The 20,727-nt window shown below is 32.7% G+C and overlaps 1 protein-coding gene across 9 annotated transcripts in view; it reads right to left on the bottom strand.

Annotated features, from left to right (window-relative positions):
- The window catches only part of LOC119636698, a 43,166-nt gene that overhangs the window by 620 nt on the left and 21,819 nt on the right, over positions 1-20,727 (bottom strand). For 3 of the 9 annotated variants that reach the window (XM_038032244.1, XM_038032245.1, XM_038032251.1), the window contains 18 exons: positions 19,251-19,565; positions 18,543-19,187; positions 18,285-18,467; positions 18,075-18,212; positions 17,465-17,647; positions 8,431-8,562; positions 7,662-7,985; positions 7,386-7,574; positions 7,181-7,318; positions 4,665-4,862; positions 3,993-4,175; positions 3,789-3,920; positions 3,497-3,691; positions 1,021-1,177; positions 791-957; positions 573-729; positions 347-513; positions 85-267 (listed from right to left, as the gene is read on the bottom strand). In XM_038032244.1, coding sequence (XP_037888172.1) covers positions 85-267; positions 347-513; positions 573-729; positions 791-957; positions 1,021-1,177; positions 3,497-3,691; positions 3,789-3,920; positions 3,993-4,175; positions 4,665-4,862; positions 7,181-7,318; positions 7,386-7,574; positions 7,662-7,985; positions 8,431-8,562; positions 17,465-17,647; positions 18,075-18,212; positions 18,285-18,467; positions 18,543-19,187; positions 19,251-19,565 — 3,786 coding nt within the window. Of the gene's footprint in view, positions 1-84; positions 268-346; positions 514-572; positions 730-790; positions 958-1,020; positions 1,178-3,496; positions 3,692-3,788; positions 3,921-3,992; positions 4,176-4,664; positions 4,863-7,180; positions 7,319-7,385; positions 7,575-7,661; positions 7,986-8,430; positions 8,563-12,352; positions 13,671-17,343; positions 17,395-17,464; positions 17,648-18,074; positions 18,213-18,284; positions 18,468-18,542; positions 19,188-19,250; positions 19,566-20,727 lie in introns of those variants that run through there. The other 6 variants (XM_038032248.1, XM_038032249.1, XM_038032250.1 and 3 more) reach the window with 4 other exon arrangements.

Below are 20,727 nucleotides of genomic sequence, written 5' to 3'. Positions count from 1 at the left end.
AATATAGCCTTTTATCACATGTGTTGTAGGGTATAAAACTATGCAGATAAATGATATGTAAAACTTTATAAGATTCAGTGTAACCTCTATAAATGCTGGGAAAACGACGCCTAAAGTAGACCATGGCTGGCAGTTTTGTGACGCCCCATTTTTTCGCGTATCTCGAATCGGCCATCTTTACAAAAGTTATATCCAAGTTATCCGTTTCACTGTCAATATTTTCAAGTTTCTCTAAGGCTGTCACGCTTTCCTGTTGATTATGCTCGTCTGCAAAATTGAAAAAAAAAAAATTCATCATTTGTATCCTCCGCTCACCGCACGCACCTATCGTTGAGAAAATACGTACAGAAAAATACGGTCAAAAATTCATTTTCCTCTAGCAGTTTATCCAACATTTTACGATTGACTTCCTCAATTTCATTTTTAATTTCGAATACATCCTGCGAGGTCAACCAAGTAATAATCTTATCGTGTTGATGTAGATCACCATCGTATAATACCGGAACTTGTTTTCTAATTAAATGCTCATAAATTTTAAATGTAACTTTGAAAGCGAAATTTCTAATTTTTACCTAAAGTAAACTAAAGAAGGAATATTAACAACATCATATTTTTTGGCAGCGTCTACGCTGGCAATTTTCACAAAATCTATGCCAAACATATCGGCCTCTCCGTCAATTTCTTCTAATTCTTCTAGAATTTCTTCGCACTCTGCACAATCCTCGTCATCTGTTGAAATGGATGAAATTGAAGTTTCATTTGATCTTTTTTGCGCAACAAATTTACTCACAAAAGAACACTACTAATAAGGTGGACTCGGACATTAATCGTTCTAGCATGCGCTCGTTGACTTCTTCAATTTCGTCGGCCAATTCACGATTGTCGTCATCGATCAACCATTCTAGGACAGATTGTTCGTTTTGCAAGTCACCTTCAAACAATAAAGGATTACCGTTGCTGTCGAATAGATTTAAGGACAATTTTAATTTTTTTAATCGACTATGATTTGAAAATTTTTACCGAAAATATACCAAAGCAGGGAATGTTTTAATTGAGTAACGTTTTGCTAACTGAGGATCTTGTATTTTCACCATATGTATACCGAAGACATCGCATTCATCATCTATTAATTCGAGACCCTCCAAGATCTGATCACATATATTGCAATTGATTTTATCTGAAATGAGTTAATTTTTATGATAAGGGAAATATGCAGTTTTAAAACGAGGAGCAGGGATGTTTTATACCCACCCCATAAGGACGGAAATATATCCGTTTTGTTAGGACCTTTGCAACAGTCGGAATTAAACTTCAGAAACCCGCTAAAGTATCTTCTATTAGTATTAAATTCTGATTCGGTGCAGTCAAGTCTATAACATGTCTGTGGCGTCTTGACCAAAAAATTATCGCATCGGGTTAAGTTTACAAAACTACAACAAGTCTCTGCACATAGGCTGATATCGAAAACGAGCCAAATCGGTCAAAAGACACGCCTACAGTGCTAGATAAATTGGAAACATCTTTGTTTTCAAGAGCAAAAACAAAGAAAAAATTTGGTTTCTGCCCATTATTCACCAACAATATCAATTTCCACGCATGTTGTACCGACTATATTATTATTTTTGTTTTGTCTTTTGCTTTTAAGTAAAGAATGGTGGGTACAAAAGATTCGGTCTCAGCCGAATATAATTTTCTTACTTGCTCAAGTAAGTTAAGTGTGTTAAAGTTAGTCAAGAAATAGTAACAGCAACGCACAGCAGTATCGTAAGATGAGTGTTATGAAAAGTAGAACTGTATGTTAGAAAGATAGCAGACTAAGAGAAGAGAATGAAATAAAAACGCCGAAGGATACATAGATAGGCAGAGATGGGAAGAGAAATGACGTGCCCGGAAAGATGAATAAATACGAATAAGATGAGTGGAAGAAAAATATAGAGGATGGCCGGAAAGGGACATACGGGAAAAAAGGGGAAGAGAAAGTTAGAAAAAGACATAGAGTTAGAGTAGAGAGAAAGAAAAGCATAGAAATAAAGGCGTAAATAGAAGTAGAGGCAGATAAAGATAGCGATAGATGCAGAGAGAGGTAAAGAGACAAAAACGAAGATAGAGGTAGAGGTAGAGATAAAGATAACCAAAAGCATCGAAGTAGGGCTAGAGTTATAGGTGGAGATAGATAAAGAGGTAGAGGTAGAGATAAAGATAAGGACGGAGATGAAAATGAGATAAAAATAGAGATGAAAAGCATTCAAAAATTAAGGTATTCGACCCAAACTAAATTCTATTGTTATATAAGAAAAGTTTTCAAATCAAATGATATTTGGTGAGATACACCGCAAATAACACCAATTCTTCCACAGTAGTCCTTGTTATGTTTTAGAAAAACCCATAATTTGTTTATAGTGGACAATCCATGTACATTTTACTCTTCGATAGCGTCTTCACTCTGTTTCTTCTAATAAAGCCGGAATCAACTAACGGATTGAAATATCGCGCCTTGTAGCCTACCAATGCCAGATGCACGTACTTTGACCAAAAGACCTCCCAAAAAATTGGCTGCATATGTCTTCTATGATAACAAATAATTACATCAAATTTAAAGCATCGCCTTTCAGCCGGTAAGGTGCATTAAATCCCACTACTGGTAAGCCGGTTTGAAAAGGAAGATAGTTCTTTGGAGGAAGGGTCTGATGTATTCATCTCTTTATCAGGCCCTGTCAAATTACATGTCCAGACTTAAAAATGATTAAAATACTCATTTAAATATTCAAACGCAAGGCAAGCAGGCAGAACGAATTGCCCAGGTAAGATACTATTCAACTGTCTAGAGGTCTTGGGTTCTAGGCATCAGTGTGTGACCATATTCATTAGCACGAGTCGAACAAAGGTACGGTATATGGTCCTTGTTTTGAATTATGGATAATGCTTTCTAAGACGTAAGTCGATACCCTATTAGGACACAATGAACCAGGACAATGTGAGTGTGGGATGCTCGATGCATTAAGAGTATATTTTGAATAGAACAGTTGAATGAAGGCAAGAGAAGGAAAACAAAATTTTGCTTCAAAAGTGTCAAAAATGTTAGTATAAATAACAGCGACTCTGACTTCAGCGATTTAAGAAAGAGATTTAAGCGGAGTTTGTCTACATTAAAAGTGGACTCCTTTCTCTCTGCAAAATCAAGATCCGTTGTAGTTATATATCTGTTTTTAAACTTAAACCTATTCAAACAGGAATTAACAATTTTCGGTCACTTTATGTCGATCTTGCTTTTGCTAGCATTAATGTTGAAAGGGAGCTTCTTTTACCACTTTTGAAGTAAATTTTGACAGGGGACTGATTCCCCTCAAGTTTTCAAACGGCGTTTAGTTTGGTTATAATATTTGTAGAAAGAAAGGCAAAAGCGTTTTGCTATTTTTAGTAAAGTTTCCAAAATTAGCCGGAGAAGATGTTTAGTAATTACTTGAATTGAGAGAAACGCGTATGGAATATGGAATACCTTGACTTTCGATGCGTTTTCTTTTACGTGTTATGTAACTTTTAAGGAAATTTTTAGGTTTATGAGAAGTATTGATGATGGTTTTGGAAGTAGTGCTTGTTGAGGTGTTGGTGACAGTGTTGGCTTCTTGAAGGGATAAGGGAGAACAAAAACTGCGACAATAAGCAGGCGGTTTTCCCAAACGATCGGGTGGTACTAATTTTTATGACAATCAACAAATAGCATTTGGTAAAGTGTATAAGTGAAATTTATGGCAAATTCAACGAATTGAAATAATTTCGATTGTACTTACAAAAATATACAGCTAAGTATTGAGTTTCCTCTACCATAGTTTCCAGCATTTGTCGCGTAATTAACTCAATACGATCTTCAGTTTTTTGAGTAATCAGCCATTGTAAAACTTCCTCCTCTTCATTAAGTTCGCCTGGTGATAATCAATTAATTTGACTTTTATTTTAAAAAAATTTTAAGTAAACAATTAATGCATTGTTATTACCTTCAAATACATTCGGTATACCACCTTCGAAATAGACGAGAGCGGGATAATCATGAACGCCATAACTATCGGCTACCGAAAAATCTTTAGTCTTAACAAAGGTTATGCCATGCTTATCACAATCGTCGTCAATATTTTCCAATTCCTCCAAGACTTTAGTACACTGTTCACAGCCATCGACATCTTGTTTTTTTTTTTTTTTTTGCACAAATTATATCATTTAGGAAAAAAGTTTTTATAAAAATTAAATAATGATTGAAAAAAACAAAAAAATTAAAAATTAATAAAAATTCAGGCTTAAAAGAGCATTAAATATAAACAACAGCATTGCAACAGCATTAAGAAAAAAAAAAAAAAATTTAATTTTTGTCAATTGGTGGTCAATGTGGTGTAGAGTTTTAAAAGAGGGAGAAAAGATGGTAAATCGTGTAATAGGGGCTTTTATGTAAGTGCAAGAAGAGAAAGGGGAACGAGAACAAAACGTATTTACACAATGGTTTACAAATGATGCATTCATTCAATTCATAGAGGAGATGGATTTGTGGAAACAATCTACGCAATACATTCTCCATTCTATAAATCAATCAGAACAATACATGTCATAAACGGGAACACATTGTATATGCATAAGGGGGAATTTGAAGGACTTTTCAACATCATCATCATCACTACCGTCTTCATGCTTGCTATCCGTCGGCGTTTCGGTACCACCTTCGCTTGCTTCGCCTTCGCCACCCAAAGCTGCTGCCGCACCGGCACTAGAACCACCACCGCTATCTTGCTGCTGCTGCTGTTGTTGTTCTTTCTCTTTTTTCAAGCGTGCTTTACGTGCTGCCTTTGAATTGCATATATCGCATTGTGTTTTATTCCCTATTGTGTTGTTTGTCGAGAGCATTGTGAAGGGTATCAATTTTTAAGTGCAGTTCGTGTGGATTTTTAATATTTTTATTTTATATATATATATACATGTACATATATATATATATATTTTTTTTTTTTTTCCACAAGTATTATGAATTTAAAGGATTAGAAAAATACAGAAAATTTAACTTATATACTCAGCCTTTATAAGACAAATATTGGGTTAGTCACTTTGTATTTTTTTCCGGTTATCTATTACGCCTTGATAAACAAAGTAGAAGATGCTTTTTTTGTTCGCATATTTGTTGAATTCATGAAACTGTAAACTTTTTGCGCAAAAGTGTAACACACAACTTGGGAAAATGCTTTTGAAAAAAACTTTTATTAAAAACGAATGTTTTTTCCTTTTTTCACATCAATTACATTACCCGGTAGATTTTTAAAATGCTCGTAACACATAAAGATGTGCTTCAAAAATTGCGTATACGTTCGCCATCAAAATAATAAGAGTAACAAATTTACACATGTCGATCTGTTTGCCCTCTCACTTAAATCACGATCGCGTTCTTAAATCAATTTTTAGGAGAACAAATTTTAGATTACACTTTTTTTCAGGGATGCCTCAGAGCCAAGCCGCGACTACCGAGTCCGTGGTTCAAACTTCAGTATGGTTCAGTCGGTAAGGGCATAGCCATTATCTATCTTTCTCTCTCTCTCTCCCCTCATTTCTTTCTAACGCCTAAATATGCAACGTATGCAGGAATGCCTCATAGCCGAGTCGCAACAACCAAGACGGTGGTATAACCCGTATGTTATTGGACGCATTAAGAAACAATTAAAAAATTCTCCATCAGACTGCCCGCAGCCGTTCTTCAGAGAGCTTTTAGTTTAAATGCTTCAAAAATATAATCTTAAATCTTTCTCAAACGCTAACGTCCGTTGAGCCGGGCCGGTTAGCCGATACCGTAAACTCAGCGGGTCCTCGTTTGTACAGTACAATACAGTACAGTACAGTACAATACATACGATATTACGATGTGAGGGATACAATCTGCCGTTAATAAATCGAGTGGATGGATGTGCGGTCTGTTTGTCTTTAAATAACGTACTCAGTTTAATGGTAAGCGGTAATTAATTCGACCAAAGCCGAATGGAATTCTTTTCTTGTGGTTTTTTTTCTTAATATTACCCTCAATAATCTGATATATATTGACGTAAACATTTTTTTATCGACACTGTGTAAAGAGGAAAGGAGGTTAGATGATGATACAAAACACACATAAAGAATTACAACAACAAATAGGACACTTTAGGTTGATATAGATAACATTTAATCAATATTTGCTAACATTGGAAGAATTTTTCAAAAGGAATTTCTTGCGTCAGACAAGCCTAACTAATAGCTGAAAATTTTACGCGTGTTTGTGGCGACCGTTTGGAAATCCATTAAAGTACGTTCGGTGAAATTTTCTTATTTTCGCTCTGAAATCAATCAAAAGGTGTATAATAAGAGGATCTATCAAGACGACTCGCTCACTCCGGGAATGTTTTCTGTACGCGTGCGCCACAGTAATGCTCGCAAAGAACTATGGAAAAAATAGAAAGGGGTAGAGATTGTGCCCAGACTAATACATGTGTCCCCACTTGTTGAGTTTTACGTCTTAAGACTTCAGAAGAAGTGGCCGCTGTTTTCTAGCGGAAAACGTAAAAAGTAGTAACGCTTGCTAAATAAAACGGTGACTTCTCCCTCCGAAAATATTATCATTGAGTTTTACGCAACAATACAAGTTATCACGCTGAAGGGTACCTACGAAGGATGGGCTACTATAAATTATGAGACATGTAAGTTGGCAGCACCTAAGTTACAAATTGCCGGGAACGGAAGTACGCCCTATCAAAACTTTGAGATGAGGATATCAAAGATACTCTATCTTGACTTTTGAACTCTTCTAATTTGATTATTAACAGTGAATAAAATCTGTGATATTTTGAGCCCCTTTTCTCTTTATAGGTTCTTGCATAAATATTTTTTATTTTTATATCTTTATTTGCGTAATTAGCTTAAAGCAAAGTTTTCATGCCCGATGATTTTGTGTAGATGGTAAGGACATGAATTTGTTCTTCTTTGGCAAAAAAATCTTGAACATTTCCCATGGTGTCATGTGTCACCAAAACGATTACAGTTTCAGTACAAGCTTTTACATTTGTACTTGAAATATTTTTAATTTTAAAATTCTTACACACATACACATAGACGTGCATGCAACCCATTAAAATATACAGCGACATACATGTACACATGTACGACATGTAATGATAAAACTTACAAAAATAGACAGCAATGGAACCAGATTCTTCAATTAAATTAACTAATTTATCGCCCTCAAGATCTTCAATAACATCTCCACTTGGATCCTTTTGCGTTAATAACCAAGTGAGGATTTGTTCTTCTTCATAAAGATCTCCTACCAGAAGAAGAAAATCATATTAACATAACAATCCTAATAAACGTTGGCTATCAAAACGGTTTACCGGCGTAAATAACTGGCTCCTTGGAGCTTGGTTTAAAGAATACTATGGCCGGTAAAGCGAAAACGCCAAACTCTTTGGCCATTTGTTTGTCATCAATTTTAACGAAATCTATTCCCGCTTTATCGGCTTCATCATCGATATGTTCAACTTCGGCCAAGACGCGAGGACATTGCTTGCAATCGTCGCTATCTAAAACAAGCAGAGAGGGGAAGAAAAAAAAATTATTCATTAATATTTAAATTTGAAATAAAAAATGAAATCCTCGTGAATACCTACAGAATATAACCGCTAAATAGTCGGATGTTTTTCGTATCTTTTCAAACATTTTACGGTTCACTTGTTCAATATGATCGGTCATTTCCATATTGGCCGGACTGGTAAGCCAATCTAAAACTTCTTCCTCGTCGTCTATATCGCCGTCATAGTTAATGTATTTGCCCTTACGAAAATAGGTTATGCCCGGGGGATTACGGTAGCCGTACTTTTTCGCCATTAATTTATCATGCATTTTAACAATGTATATACCGTACTCCGATGCCTCGTCGTCAATCAATTCGATATGCCGTAAAACCCGAGGAGCATCGGGATCGTCTTCTTTATCTAAGGAAAAGTTGAGAACAGGCATAGAAGAGTTTAAAATTAAAAAAAAATGCTTTTCTTTCATTTCTAGTTCAAAAATGTGTTAATGTCGTTTTAAATAAAAGTAAATTATAATTAATTTTTTTAAGTTTTTTTAATAAAAGTAGTAACCGTTAATTTTAACCGACTACTTTGATTTTTAAAAGCAGTTACAGTTTTAGATTTGTTTTCTTCCTTTGTTCTTTTTTTTTTTTTTTTTTTTAGTTTGTCTTTAGTTTAAATTGTTTGAGCCTTCTTTTTCGTACTTGGTAGGTTCTTGAGACTCTAAAGAAGAGCTTTATTTTAGTTATTTATTATTATTATTATTATTATTATTATTATTATTAATTATTAATAAAATTAATAAGTGTCCTTTTTAATACACTTTGCACTATTTTGGGTTTTTTTCTCAAGTTCTTATACTTACAAAATATTACAGCCAAAAAGTCTTTAGTATTTATATAATCATTTAAGGTCTCACGATCTATCAATTGTATGCTCTCGTCCGCCTTCTGCTCAAGTATCCATTTAAAAACCGCTCCACTGTCCCCAATGTTGCCTTATTTAGGTATGTGAAAATATTTCAGAAAAATAGAAATGAAAATAAAAAAAAACATTTTTTTATATTAAAAATTATAATTTATTTTCAAGTTTTCTTGTAATTAAATGAATTGATTCTAATTTTTTCATACCTTTAGTAATACTGCAGTAGAGCTAAACAATCAAAAGAGCTGTAAAATGGGTGTTTTAGAAATAGATAAACATTTGGAAGAGTGAAGAGAGCAAGGAGGGAAAAGTTCAGGTACGAGAAGAAAAGTTTGTTTTTCTTTCTTTTCTTTTTTTTATGAAAACCAAAAATTTGCTTTGCTACGAGCTTATGTTTTGAATGAAATTTTCATAAAATATTTGCAATTGTAATAATTAACTTTTATTCAAATTTTTATTATCATTTATGTAAATATTTCTAATATGTTTAAAGAGTTGGTTTCATTTTAATTTGCATATATTACATTTAAGGGTTTTTTTACAGTTAATTATCCTTCAAAAACGATTTTTACTTAATTTAAAGAAAAAAAATAAATAAATAAATAGTTTTTACAGTTGAGAAGCAAAACTGGGCAACCTGAGTTATTGCAAACGTTATAGTTTTTATTTTAATTAAATTTTATAAGAAAAAAACAATTTCAATGAATAACCAATTATATATGAAATAATGAACAAATTCCCTCAATAATACAACTTATTATCTTTCAAGTCAATCATATGTCATATAAATGAACAAAAATCTTCAAAAGCTTATTTATCGAAACAATAGTTTTGTTGGCCTTGTACTTTTGTTATATGTCTATACGAATATTCTCTGGCAAATTTATTATCGCTTACACTCATATCTCTGTTGGTACAATGCAGATGCTTTTTAAAACTACATGTAAGATAGAGCAAAGCAGTAGCAGTTGATGTGCAGTCAAGATATAAAATTCAACATATTGAAAATTTAAAAATTTATATGAGACCGCAATATTATAGAATCTGTTTTACTCGCATACACGAGATTTTAGCTTGATCGTGTAAAAGTGAATGAAAATCGTGCAAAAAGAATAATTTATACTCAATTGTCCAGGGTAAATAAAATGGAACTTAGCTAAAAATAAGTCCAAGAATTCGTTTTATATGCATAAATTAGACCGTAGTATGATCGTTTAAAAGTGAATGAAATTTGTGCGAAAGAAATTTATATATTATAACCCTGCGTAGATAAAAACGAAATCACTTAAAAAGAGGTTTTTATTTACCCTAATTAGATTTTACGTTGATCGTGTAAAAGTGAATGAAAATCGTGCAAGAAAATTCAAAAGAGATTCAGATGAATAGGACTGACTTTAGAATAAATAACCATGATATACTGACAGTTGGTAATAGGCAACCAATCCCAAGTGAACTTTTTTTTTTTTTAATGAAATGTTTTCTAAACAGCTATGCATGCGTTTAGTTCAAATTTCTTAGTTATGTAATGCGTTTTCAAGTTCGTCATTAAAGCACAATATCTTTGCAGGATTTACAATGAATGAAAAACTCGTTTCACTTTTACAATTCTTTAATTGTGCAGAGATATCATATAAACATTTGTGTATCTTTAACTTTCTGCATTTTTCACTTAAGTCATTAAAAATAGATTAGCAACATTTTTTTTAATTATCGCAACAATATTTAGTCTTTTTTGTTTTATTATAAACGGGATATTATTATAAGTCCTCTATTTAGTGTTATTGCCCTCATTATTACGTAATAATGATAAAATATGTTATTCGTTTTAGAAAAACTATTTTTAACATTTTATGTTTCACTTTAACAATTTAAAACGTTTTCACATACTTTTATATGTTTAAAATGAGAGAGAGAGGGAGAGAAAGAGAGCGATTTGGTTTCATAATCACTTTAATAAAAGTTGGTTTTAATTTTTATTACAACGCTAAACGTTTAGGAACACTTTCATGTTAGTTCATCTTTAAATCATTGAAATATAATTTTAAACGATCTCAGATCGATTACATACGTTCTTATGTAACTTAGCACATTCACTACTCCTTTGTTTGGTTTCAAGTAATCGTTATTTACAAAAACAAAGGTAAGAAAATGATCTCCGTATTGAAGTGTAACTCGAAGGCCCTTTATCTGTGCTCTATACTTTAAGAGTTAACAGTTTTGTATTTTTGCTGCTTGGTATAATTTGTTTCTAAATTCAACTAAGTAATCGCACACTCAATTTAACAAATCTTACATACGTAATCATGCACAGGAGAATGACGAACATGTGGGTGCGATTCCACTGAATATGTCGAGCGAGCCTATTAAGTAAGATGCTGGCCGAGTTGCAGTGTTCTAACACAATTTTCGCAACTGTTTTACTGTTATTTTGACAACAGATGAGGAAAGGCGGATGGACGGACGAATAGGTGCAGCATCTTGCGTTAAGTAAGAGTAGCTTTATTTAGTAGTGTAGTATTAGTATGGTATTATGTAGAATATTGTACGGAAACACTTATGTATTTTTTTTGATAAAAAAATTTAACAACATTTTTTCTTTTTTTTTATATAAGAAAGAGTTTAACAAATATATTTTTTAATTGATTTGTTTTTTCTTTTTATCTTAAAACTATAGTAGATTTGTTAATAAAAAAAAAAAGAAAAAATTGTAAGTTTAATAAAAATTTCATGAAAAGATTTTAATTATTTATATTCAGTATTAAATAATTGTTTACAGTTAATTCGTTTTTTATGTTTATAAAAATATTTTAAAAATTCTAGAAAAATCGCATAAAATTTCTATAAAAACCACAAGTCGTTTAACTGGTTGAACTTTTAATTCAAGAAAAATTCTTTTTTAAAAATTTCAAAAATAAAAAGCCTTAGAATTAGACCAACGAGATTGATATCCATTTGTTATTGAAAATTGGAGTTTATCGTAAGTTGGATGAGGAGGTGCTTCGGACTGGATGTTAATGTAAATATTTTGCTATTCAATCAGTTATAGACTGGTTTGAATTTCGCTCATAATGTATTATTAGAGTGAAAGATTTATTATAGGAAAAAAATGCTTATATGTGCGCGGCGTTCGAAGTTTTAAAGGATCGGTTTTCAAGAACATTTTTATATTAGTAAGTAAATGAAAAATAAAGTAATTAAAGGGACCGCAAATTTTCATTACAATTAATTTTTTTGTTTATTTCTTATGTATTTAGTTAAAGACACAACCTTAGAATATCTTGCGTTTTGAAATTTGAAAGTTTTATTCCAATTCTAGCCAATTGTAGTTAAAGCTGAAATATGAATTCAGAATTTGAATTTGACAAAATATAAATAATTTTAAAAATAATATGTTTAGAGTAAAGTTCATACAAGCCGGATGTGCTTTTGAAAGAGGAGAAAAAATATTATTCAACACAGGCCGAATCTTTTAATATCCACCACGGGTTTCCATAGCTTGTTAGAGTGAGAAGAGAGATAGAGAGAGAGAGAGAGAGAGAGAGAGAGAGAGAGAGAGAGATAGAGGGAGAGAGTGGAGATAACTTTATTTATTCCGCTTCTTAAGTTATTTTTAAAAGAGTGGGCAGCAGACAGCGGATAACTGAATGATTTAAAAACTTCTTACGTTTGCATACTCCGTTCTTGTACCCTACACTACTTATGGTGCAAGGTTGTATTAAGTTTTTACAGATGTGTGCAACACACAGGGCTTGATATAGACTCACTTTTTATTATACTGCCTCAAAGTTTGGTTTCCCGTACGTTTGTCTGTTCGTTCATGTTTTCGGCCGTTTATCGACCCGTCCGGGTGTGTGTCCGCCTTATTTTTTTGTGTCCGACATGCAGATGGCAATTTTCGAATTACTTTGATGAAACTTAGTCCACCGACAAGTTATTTTTTCTTTACTGGTTTTCAAAGGCGTAACAAGCATTTTTAAAATTTTATAAACAACGCGTGGTGGCTACAAAAACGAGCTTTCTTTAAACAGAAGAGAGGCTCAGAAAACGGAACTTAACTTGACAGAGAAAGAAAGAAAGCAAGGAAGAGACAGCGAGGAAGAGAGCCTCGAAAAGTCAGCAGGCTAAAGAAAATAAAACACGGTAAGCACGGTCTTGCAGGCAGTATCTGTGAATGCAGGAAGCTTTGGATGAATGAGGGTTACAGACGCGATAAGTTAAAAGGCAAAGAGTTTGCGAGGTGAAGATAGCAACAAACAGTAGCCGTGGTCTTGTAGAGTGTAATTTAAAAGATGGGAGACTTTTTGGCAAAGTATTTAGTGGTGTTAGGTTATTTTGGAAGAATATTTTGATAGTAAAGACGAAGAAGAATAGCGAAAAAGCATAGAACTATAAGTTTTCTAGAATATATAAAAAAAAAATTTCTTAAGCAAAAGCTTATCTGATTAAGATGCCTTTTAATGCTTAAGGAATCTTTGCAAACACTCAAGCAAACTTGTAGTCCTGTAGAAAAATTTATTGCCTGGCGACGCGAACTCAATTTTTTCCTTTACCAAACAATATATTTGGTGAAGTCGAACGTACCGCTTTTAATATTGAATTTGTCATCTTTCTTTTCCTTGATTTGAGCTTTCTTCGTCGTTGCCGTCGCGGTTGGAGAGGCTGGTAGTGAACTTTTAGCTTTCATATTAGGTTTAAAGTCCTCTTGTTTGGTAGATTTTTTTACTGGCACTTTACGTTTAGCATAAGAAACTTTAACTAAAGGTACTTCGTCGTCATCGTTTTCACTACTTTTATCCATACTCTTGTCATCATCATCATCATCATCGTCATCATCATCATCATCATCATCATCGTCCTTATCATCATCTTCATCACTATCCTTTTTTACGGTAGGTTTACGGTGCTTAGACAGATTCGGTTTATGAACGATGGGTTTCTTCGTTGCAGTGTGATGGGGTGGTGTCGAGGTTCTAGTTTCAGGAGAATTAAATTTAAAATTTCCACCGGCACTTTTTTTCGCGTGATGATCGTCATCGTTATCACTAAAGCCTATCTTCTGAGCAGTCAGTTTAGGAACTTTTGTTGATTTTTCCAATTTTGTTGGACAGCATTGGAATGGTTTGTATTCACGTTTAGCGGCACGGCCATCATGACCCAAGCCCACATAGAAACAATCGTCATCTGTGTGGCAAACAAACAAAAACATTTTGTCAGATTTATTTGAACAAACGTAACGTTATGGAACGTAAAAAAAAGAAGAAATTCGCATTCATTTTTCAATTTAAAAAAAATATATATATATTAAATTACAACAACAAACGAAGGCCAAGGAGAGAAAAAAGAATGTAAAAGAAAAAAAAAAAAAAAAAACTAATATATAAAAAATCACACACGTTACTTAGTTTCTTTACTAAACAAACAATAAATAAATTTTGTATTATTTTCTCATTTAGAATCAAAAGTAAACACAGTTAGTATTTCAAGTTCCTTCTTTGGTTTGGTCTTTTTTTTTTTTAGGTAAATAATTTGCAATATTTATAGATTTGATTATTTTTTTTTTTTTTTACATAAGAAAAAAATCAAGAAATGAAGCGTGCTTTGAAATTATTGGCAAATTTTTTATTTTATTTTATTATTTTTCGTATTTAAAAAATTAAAAAAAAAAACAAAAATACAAACTAAGATAACTGACAAAATGTTTTTGATGCTTTCGCTAAACGCTAAATTTTTATATATTTAAAAAAAATAACAATAAATAATAATTTCTTTTAATACCTAAGGATTTGGAACAAATTTATTATAAATTGGTTTTAATGTTCTTTTTTTTGTGTTTTTCAGAATTCATGTTAAAAAAGAAAATATATGTATTTATTAAGTAAATTTATTAATTAATTTGTTTACATTTTAATTAAGCAAAAGTTTAGTTAATTTTCATATTAATTTTTAATTTTATTTAAATTTTTTTATAATATATATGAAATATTTAAAAACAAAGAAAAAAAAAAAAAAGAAAATGTAAATTAAATAAATAAACATTGTGTCAGCTATGTTTTTCTTTTTAATAACTTAATTGTTTAAATTAACAAAAAAAAAAGTATTTGAAAAAAACAATTTTTTTTGGCTTTTGATTATTAATTTTAAGATAAATTAAAACAACACCTAGTGTGGATTTGGGGAAGGAAAACGCTTCAAAATGCAGTTTATTGTGCTGTTATCATGCATTTCCAAAAATCCTATAAAGTTTATTTAAAAACAAATTTTTTTATAGGGTTGAGAAGAACCTTTTTTTAACTCTTTTTTTTTTTTTTAACAAAAAAATAAAGATCTGGATACAAGTTTATAATTTAACATTGTATTTAAATTGGTTCGAAAAACCTGTTTATGCTTTCGCTGTTTAAACGATCTCATTACTTTTCCCCTCAAACGACATTGGGAAATGAAAATTTCAAGAGACACTGCGAAAGTGCCATACATTAAAATATCAATCCATCCATCACTTAATTGAAAAACCTGTTTTCCGGAAGCAAACGGCGCAATTTCAAGATCATGAACTTACGAAGTAATGCCATTCTGTGCAGCATGAAAATATCTGTCATTTTCTCGAATGTATTTACGAAAGTTAAGTCAATGCACTGAACAGCATTTCTTAAACATCCTTATTTGCTCTCCTCCGAATAAATGTTCTTTTAAAACACTATTTGTGGGGATTACTAATAGTTTGAAGAGTGACGGTAACCCTGCTAAAATCATGTACATTTATATTGTAAGAAAGGTGGTATGCCTGAAAAAGGTTGGCATACCTGAAAATAACGTAGATTTTTTTGCAGTATACTTTGATTAGCGTGAGTCTATGTTGCGTCACTATTTTCACAAACAACGCACTTGTCGATTCCACATTGGTGAGCCTGACGCAAATATTTTTTCTTTATCTTTTTTTTTCGTTTTTTAGCAAAAATCGCACAGCGGCAGTTCTCGTAAACATTTTTATCATAATACATTTTTGGCCGTACCTGTAGCGTAGATTGATTCTCAAGCTGTCCATTTCAAATTTAGCATATGGCTTTACGAAACCATTATCTAGTGATACAGGTGGAAAATTTTGAAAATATTGCATTTAAGCAGAGAAACAATCGGGTAAAATTCGTTAAGAAAAATGAATAAGTTAGAAAAATCCTATGTATTTTGTTAGAAAATATTCTAAGGAAGCATTTGAAACAAATCGGTGGAGAGTGGAGATAATGCTGCGGTCATTAAAGATAGTTTGAGGTGATGAGCTGACTCCACAAAACGACTCTTCGATTAACGTATAGGATTTGAAATTTAAAATGAAAAAAAAAAAAATTATAAAGAAAAATCTCCAAGATATCATTATGGCCCTCGAGTAATCTCAAGGTGCAGGTTTTTATTTCAATTTTTAAAATCGTAGCAATTTGGACATTAAACAGACGAACGAACGTGGTTAAATAGGTTGAGAGCGTTTAAGCATATACAGTCGAACATACACATTCGTATAGCCAAGTACATGAGAAGCGTGGCATACCCAGGTTCAATCTTCGAATAGTAATTCAATTGCGCTTGGTGTGTAAACGAAACTATAGTTAATGGTCGATCGGTAAAAGCATAACACTTACCGATCGGACGCACAACTTCCTGGGGTGCCATCCCTTTTTACCATACCCTGCATATTTCACTTTGATGTTCACCGTGTTACGCGTATACGAAGCATTAAAAATATATAGGGCGAATATCTTATACGATCAATATTTTCCGCGGACAGACGACCTAATATAGCCAAATTGATTTGGAGGGTTTTTCTAATCAACAGTGCTTATGTTTTATGAGATCTACAAAAAGCATTTCAGTCTTTTTTTAAAGAAAGCAATTTTAAGCCCTTTTTTGGTGTAATGTGTGCAAAGGAAATTAGTTATACCCACTCTTGGTCTATTTCCATAATTTCGCCTTCCTAATTCTTATGCAAGATATTTTGATGTTCATTATATGCATTCGTATATTTGATACGCATTATCAGTCGCATAGTTGTAAGTAATAATTTGTGAAACAAAAAATGTAAGAAGTTTAGATTAGCAGTCGTATTCTGGCATTGTGACCGGTCACTAGTGTATCTTCTTGTCACAGATGAACTCGGTTTGGTGTGTACTTAAAATAAAGTCCAAACTAAGATTGCTAAACCACGAAAACTAGAAAGAAAAATTGCCTTGTGACTTTTGAAGTCTCTATTGTATTATTAAGAGCACGAGCTTAAGTCCCTCTTAGAAAAAATTATGTATACTTTTTTTTTAAATTTCTTTCTAAAAATTTCTTCAAAGTATATGACTTTATATCCAAATCTTTTTTCTCCATGTTCCAAAATTTTTCTCGGATAAGAAAAAAAAAGTTGGAATATTATATTCGAAAGGTATCATAAAACGTAGGATTGCCAATACAATTGTCAATTATTTCTAAAGCAAAAGAAAGGGGGAGAATTTTAACAGAATTTCATTCATATGGCTTACAGAGTGTGAACGGAATGTTCGGGAGAGAATTTGAGAAAACTATACTAAATTGTGAGAAATGCTGACATTTGAGACCATAATCATTAGGATTTGAGAAAATCTACTGTAAATAAAAATTTGTTGTTTATATATTAATAACATTAATTACACAGATAGGTATAAAGTCCAGGAAATGATAGGCAGGATAGGCACCTTAACACATGAGAGATCGTTGTATTAAAGCACATAAAAAGAATATATTCATGTTAAACATATGATATATATATGTTGTGAGTGATAAGAATGGAAGAAAAGGTAACAGAAAAAAAGGGAAAGACGATATTGGAACAATAAACGCTTACTCTTTTGATTGATCAACCACTGCAGTACACGATTTTCATTTTTGAGATTACCTACAATTAATAAAAAGTCAAATAAGAAGAAAAGGCACACAGCGAGAGCGAGATATATGTGGATACTTACCATCATACATGATCGGTACGCCTGTCTCATAGTAAACCAAAGCGGGAAAAGCAAAAATTCCAATTTCATGGGCCAATTTCACGTCATTCGATTTAACAAATTGTATTCCATGTTTATCGGTGTCATCGTCAATATTTTCCAATTCCTCCAATATGGCAGAACATGAATCACATTTGTTATCGTCTGGTACGTAAAAGAGGTGGGAGAATAAACTATCAAAAAATCATGTAATATCTGCGTCGACTTTCATACCCTACATCACTTGTTATACAATGGTATATTAAGTTTTGTGCGAATGTATGTGATACCCAGAACCACTTGCTATTGATCCATCCTTTATTATACAGATCGATTGAGCAACTATTTCTAAGATTGTCTGCCCGTCTGTCTGTCTTGTTTCCTCGTGTTCAACATAAAGGTCGTAATTTTTGAGATATATTATTGAAATTCAACGTGGTAAACGCTATTGATAATTGTTCGGATCGGACAACTTTTTTGATCTCTTCCCATATAACGGCTTTTTTTGAAAAATCGTTATATGAATGACTGTAGGGTGATGAAGGGTATTTAATGGTGGATCGTGACCCACTACAATGTTTTTAGTTCTTACAGAAGAATACGGCCAAATGTTCGACATCGTTAATGAGAACTTGTAAAGTTTTACGATCTACCGACTCGATAACATCGGCCGTCGATTCATAAAGCTCTATAACCCATTCTAGAATTTCGTCTTCCTTCATAAGGTCACCTAAATGATAAAGAAAAGGAAACAGAATAAAATATATTGTGGACGGCTTCTCAACGCTAAAAGAGTGTTTACCATGATATATCGTTCGAAACTTATGGCGATAAAAAGCCAGAGCCGGCAGTCCGGGTAAATCATATTCCTTTTCAATATCATCATCAGATGTCTTAATAAAATCTATATTCTTTTCTTCGCATTCATCGTCAATATTTTCCAATTCATTTAAAATTTTTTGCGATTTCTTATCGCCTTCGCTGTCTATAAAGAAGAATTTAAAGAATCCACGGCTTTAGTTTTGAAAAAACATTAACGCTTAACGCTAGCTATACTTACAAAAGAATACTACGACATGCTCGTTTTCGGCCAAAATTTTATCCAACATTTTTGCATTGACCTCTTCTATGCGTCCCGGGATTTCTAAAGTCTCTTCATCGGTAATCCAAGCCAAAACTTCATCTTCATCTTCCAAGTCACCAGTAAATATTAAGGGATCCCGATTTCTAAAGAACACTAACTGAGGATATGTTTTTATATTGTATTTCTTGGCTACGGCAGTATCTTCGGTGGTCACAAATATAATGCCAGTTTCATCTAATTCATCGTCTATGGTCTCCAAAGCTACTAAAGTGCGATCACATTTTTCTCCAGGTTCACATGCTCCAGTGAAGAAAACTACCACATATTCATGGTCATTAATCAAATTTGTTAAAATTTCATCGGTTACTTCTTCAATGGTGGCTGTTTTCTTTTGCAATATAAGCCATTCTAAGACTTCGTCTTCATTCATTAGATCGCCTTCGTACAGAGCTGGAATTTTGTTTTCATAGTAAATTAAAGATGGCAAATGATCTAAACCATATTCTCTGGCCTCGGCTGCATTATCGATTCGTACTATAACAATGCCTTCCTTCTCTAACTCATCGTCGATATTCTCCAACTCATTCAATATACGTATGTCCTGCTTATCATCTTTATCATCTGAAGATGAACATGTTAAATGCACACTCAATAAATGGATATTAAGAGCATTTTAATACTTACAGAAAATTATGGCCAAGTGTTCGGTATTCTCTACTAGTTTGTCTTTCATTTCATCAGTTACTTCGGGTATCTCCGAGTAACGTTTCTGATGAACTAGCCAACCAAGCAATTCATCCTCTTTCATTAAATCGCCATCGTAAACATGTGGTATGCCACGCTCAAATAAGACCATCGCGGGTATATCATCAATACCCCATTCTTTCGCTTCGGTATCGTCATCGATCTTCACAAATGCGATATCATTTGCATCACATTCGTCATCAATATTTTCCAATTCGGATAAAATCTTTTGAGATTTTTTTTGATCTTTATCATCTGTACATTACAAAGATTACAAAGAGAACAAGACGACGTATGTTTTAAAAATCAAGAAAATTTAATAAAACTCCAAGTACAAGTTCTGGAAGCTTTTATTTTTTCAAAGAAGTGTGCATAGATAGGACTTTATAAGATTAAGTAAATAAATGGTTGCTCCTGAGAGAACCCCAAAAGGTTCTTTAAGACACGCAATGAGTTATGCTTGTCCTTAACACTAAAAACGCAAGAATGTCTTTACTAGAGGTCTTCAAATTTAAATTTTCAAATATACACTTTTTTTGTACCTCATCATAAACAAATCTGATATCCTCTTAGAATTTCATATATATTTTATGTTAACCATTTCTTAGAGTCTGAAAATTAATGTAAAATTATTTGTAAATAATTGAGCTTAGAGAGAAAATGGTTAGAAATGTTAAAAGTTGCCTGAAAATTAATCACTTGACCAAGTTAGAAATTAATGATCATTTTCTAGTAAAGCGCTTAGCTTAGCGCAAGCAAGCTTTCTTGTTTAAGACATTACTAGTTGAAGGCTTTTTCTATATACAATGTAATTACAACAAGGATTTCCCACTAGCTTAGAAACACCGTGGTGGGACACGACTCGCCATTAAAAACTCTTCACCGCTTTCTTTAGTACGACTGTTTATATAACGATTTTCAAAATAAGTTGTTATATGAGAAGTGGCCGAAAAAGTTGTTAAATAGCGTTTGCCTTTGGGCCAGCGCATATTGGAGTGTCAAGCTTCACCAAAGACATGAGAAATGGCGAGCTGTAGAATGAATACAAGAAAATAACGTGGTCAGGCGGACAGACAGAAAAGTGATTTTGCACTGACCGTTATAGTGAAAGAGTCGGCTATATATTCATGTAACGACTTTGCATGTGGAAGGTGCTATTTGGAATAACTTCGTCCAAGCAGGACACTGCATGATATTTTATCAAAATATCTCGCAAATTTGCTACCGGACTGACGGACAGACACGCAGGCAGGTTTAGATCGATACAGAAAGTGATTCCGACTGGATCTACGTAATACAAGTCAAGTCTTTGCGAATGTTATATAAATTCGTACAAGCTTAATATGGTCTTGTATTCTTATGTACCAATGCTTCAAGATATAAAACTACCTGCGGCATTTTTTCAATTGCTGATTAT

Source organism: Glossina fuscipes, unplaced genomic scaffold (assembly GCF_014805625.2).
Source record: "Glossina fuscipes isolate IAEA_lab_2018 unplaced genomic scaffold, Yale_Gfus_2 28, whole genome shotgun sequence".
Classification (NCBI taxonomy): domain Eukaryota; kingdom Metazoa; phylum Arthropoda; class Insecta; order Diptera; family Glossinidae; genus Glossina; species Glossina fuscipes.
The sequence above is the reverse complement of the archived record's forward strand: the minus strand, read 5'-3'. Positions and strand labels throughout refer to the sequence as shown.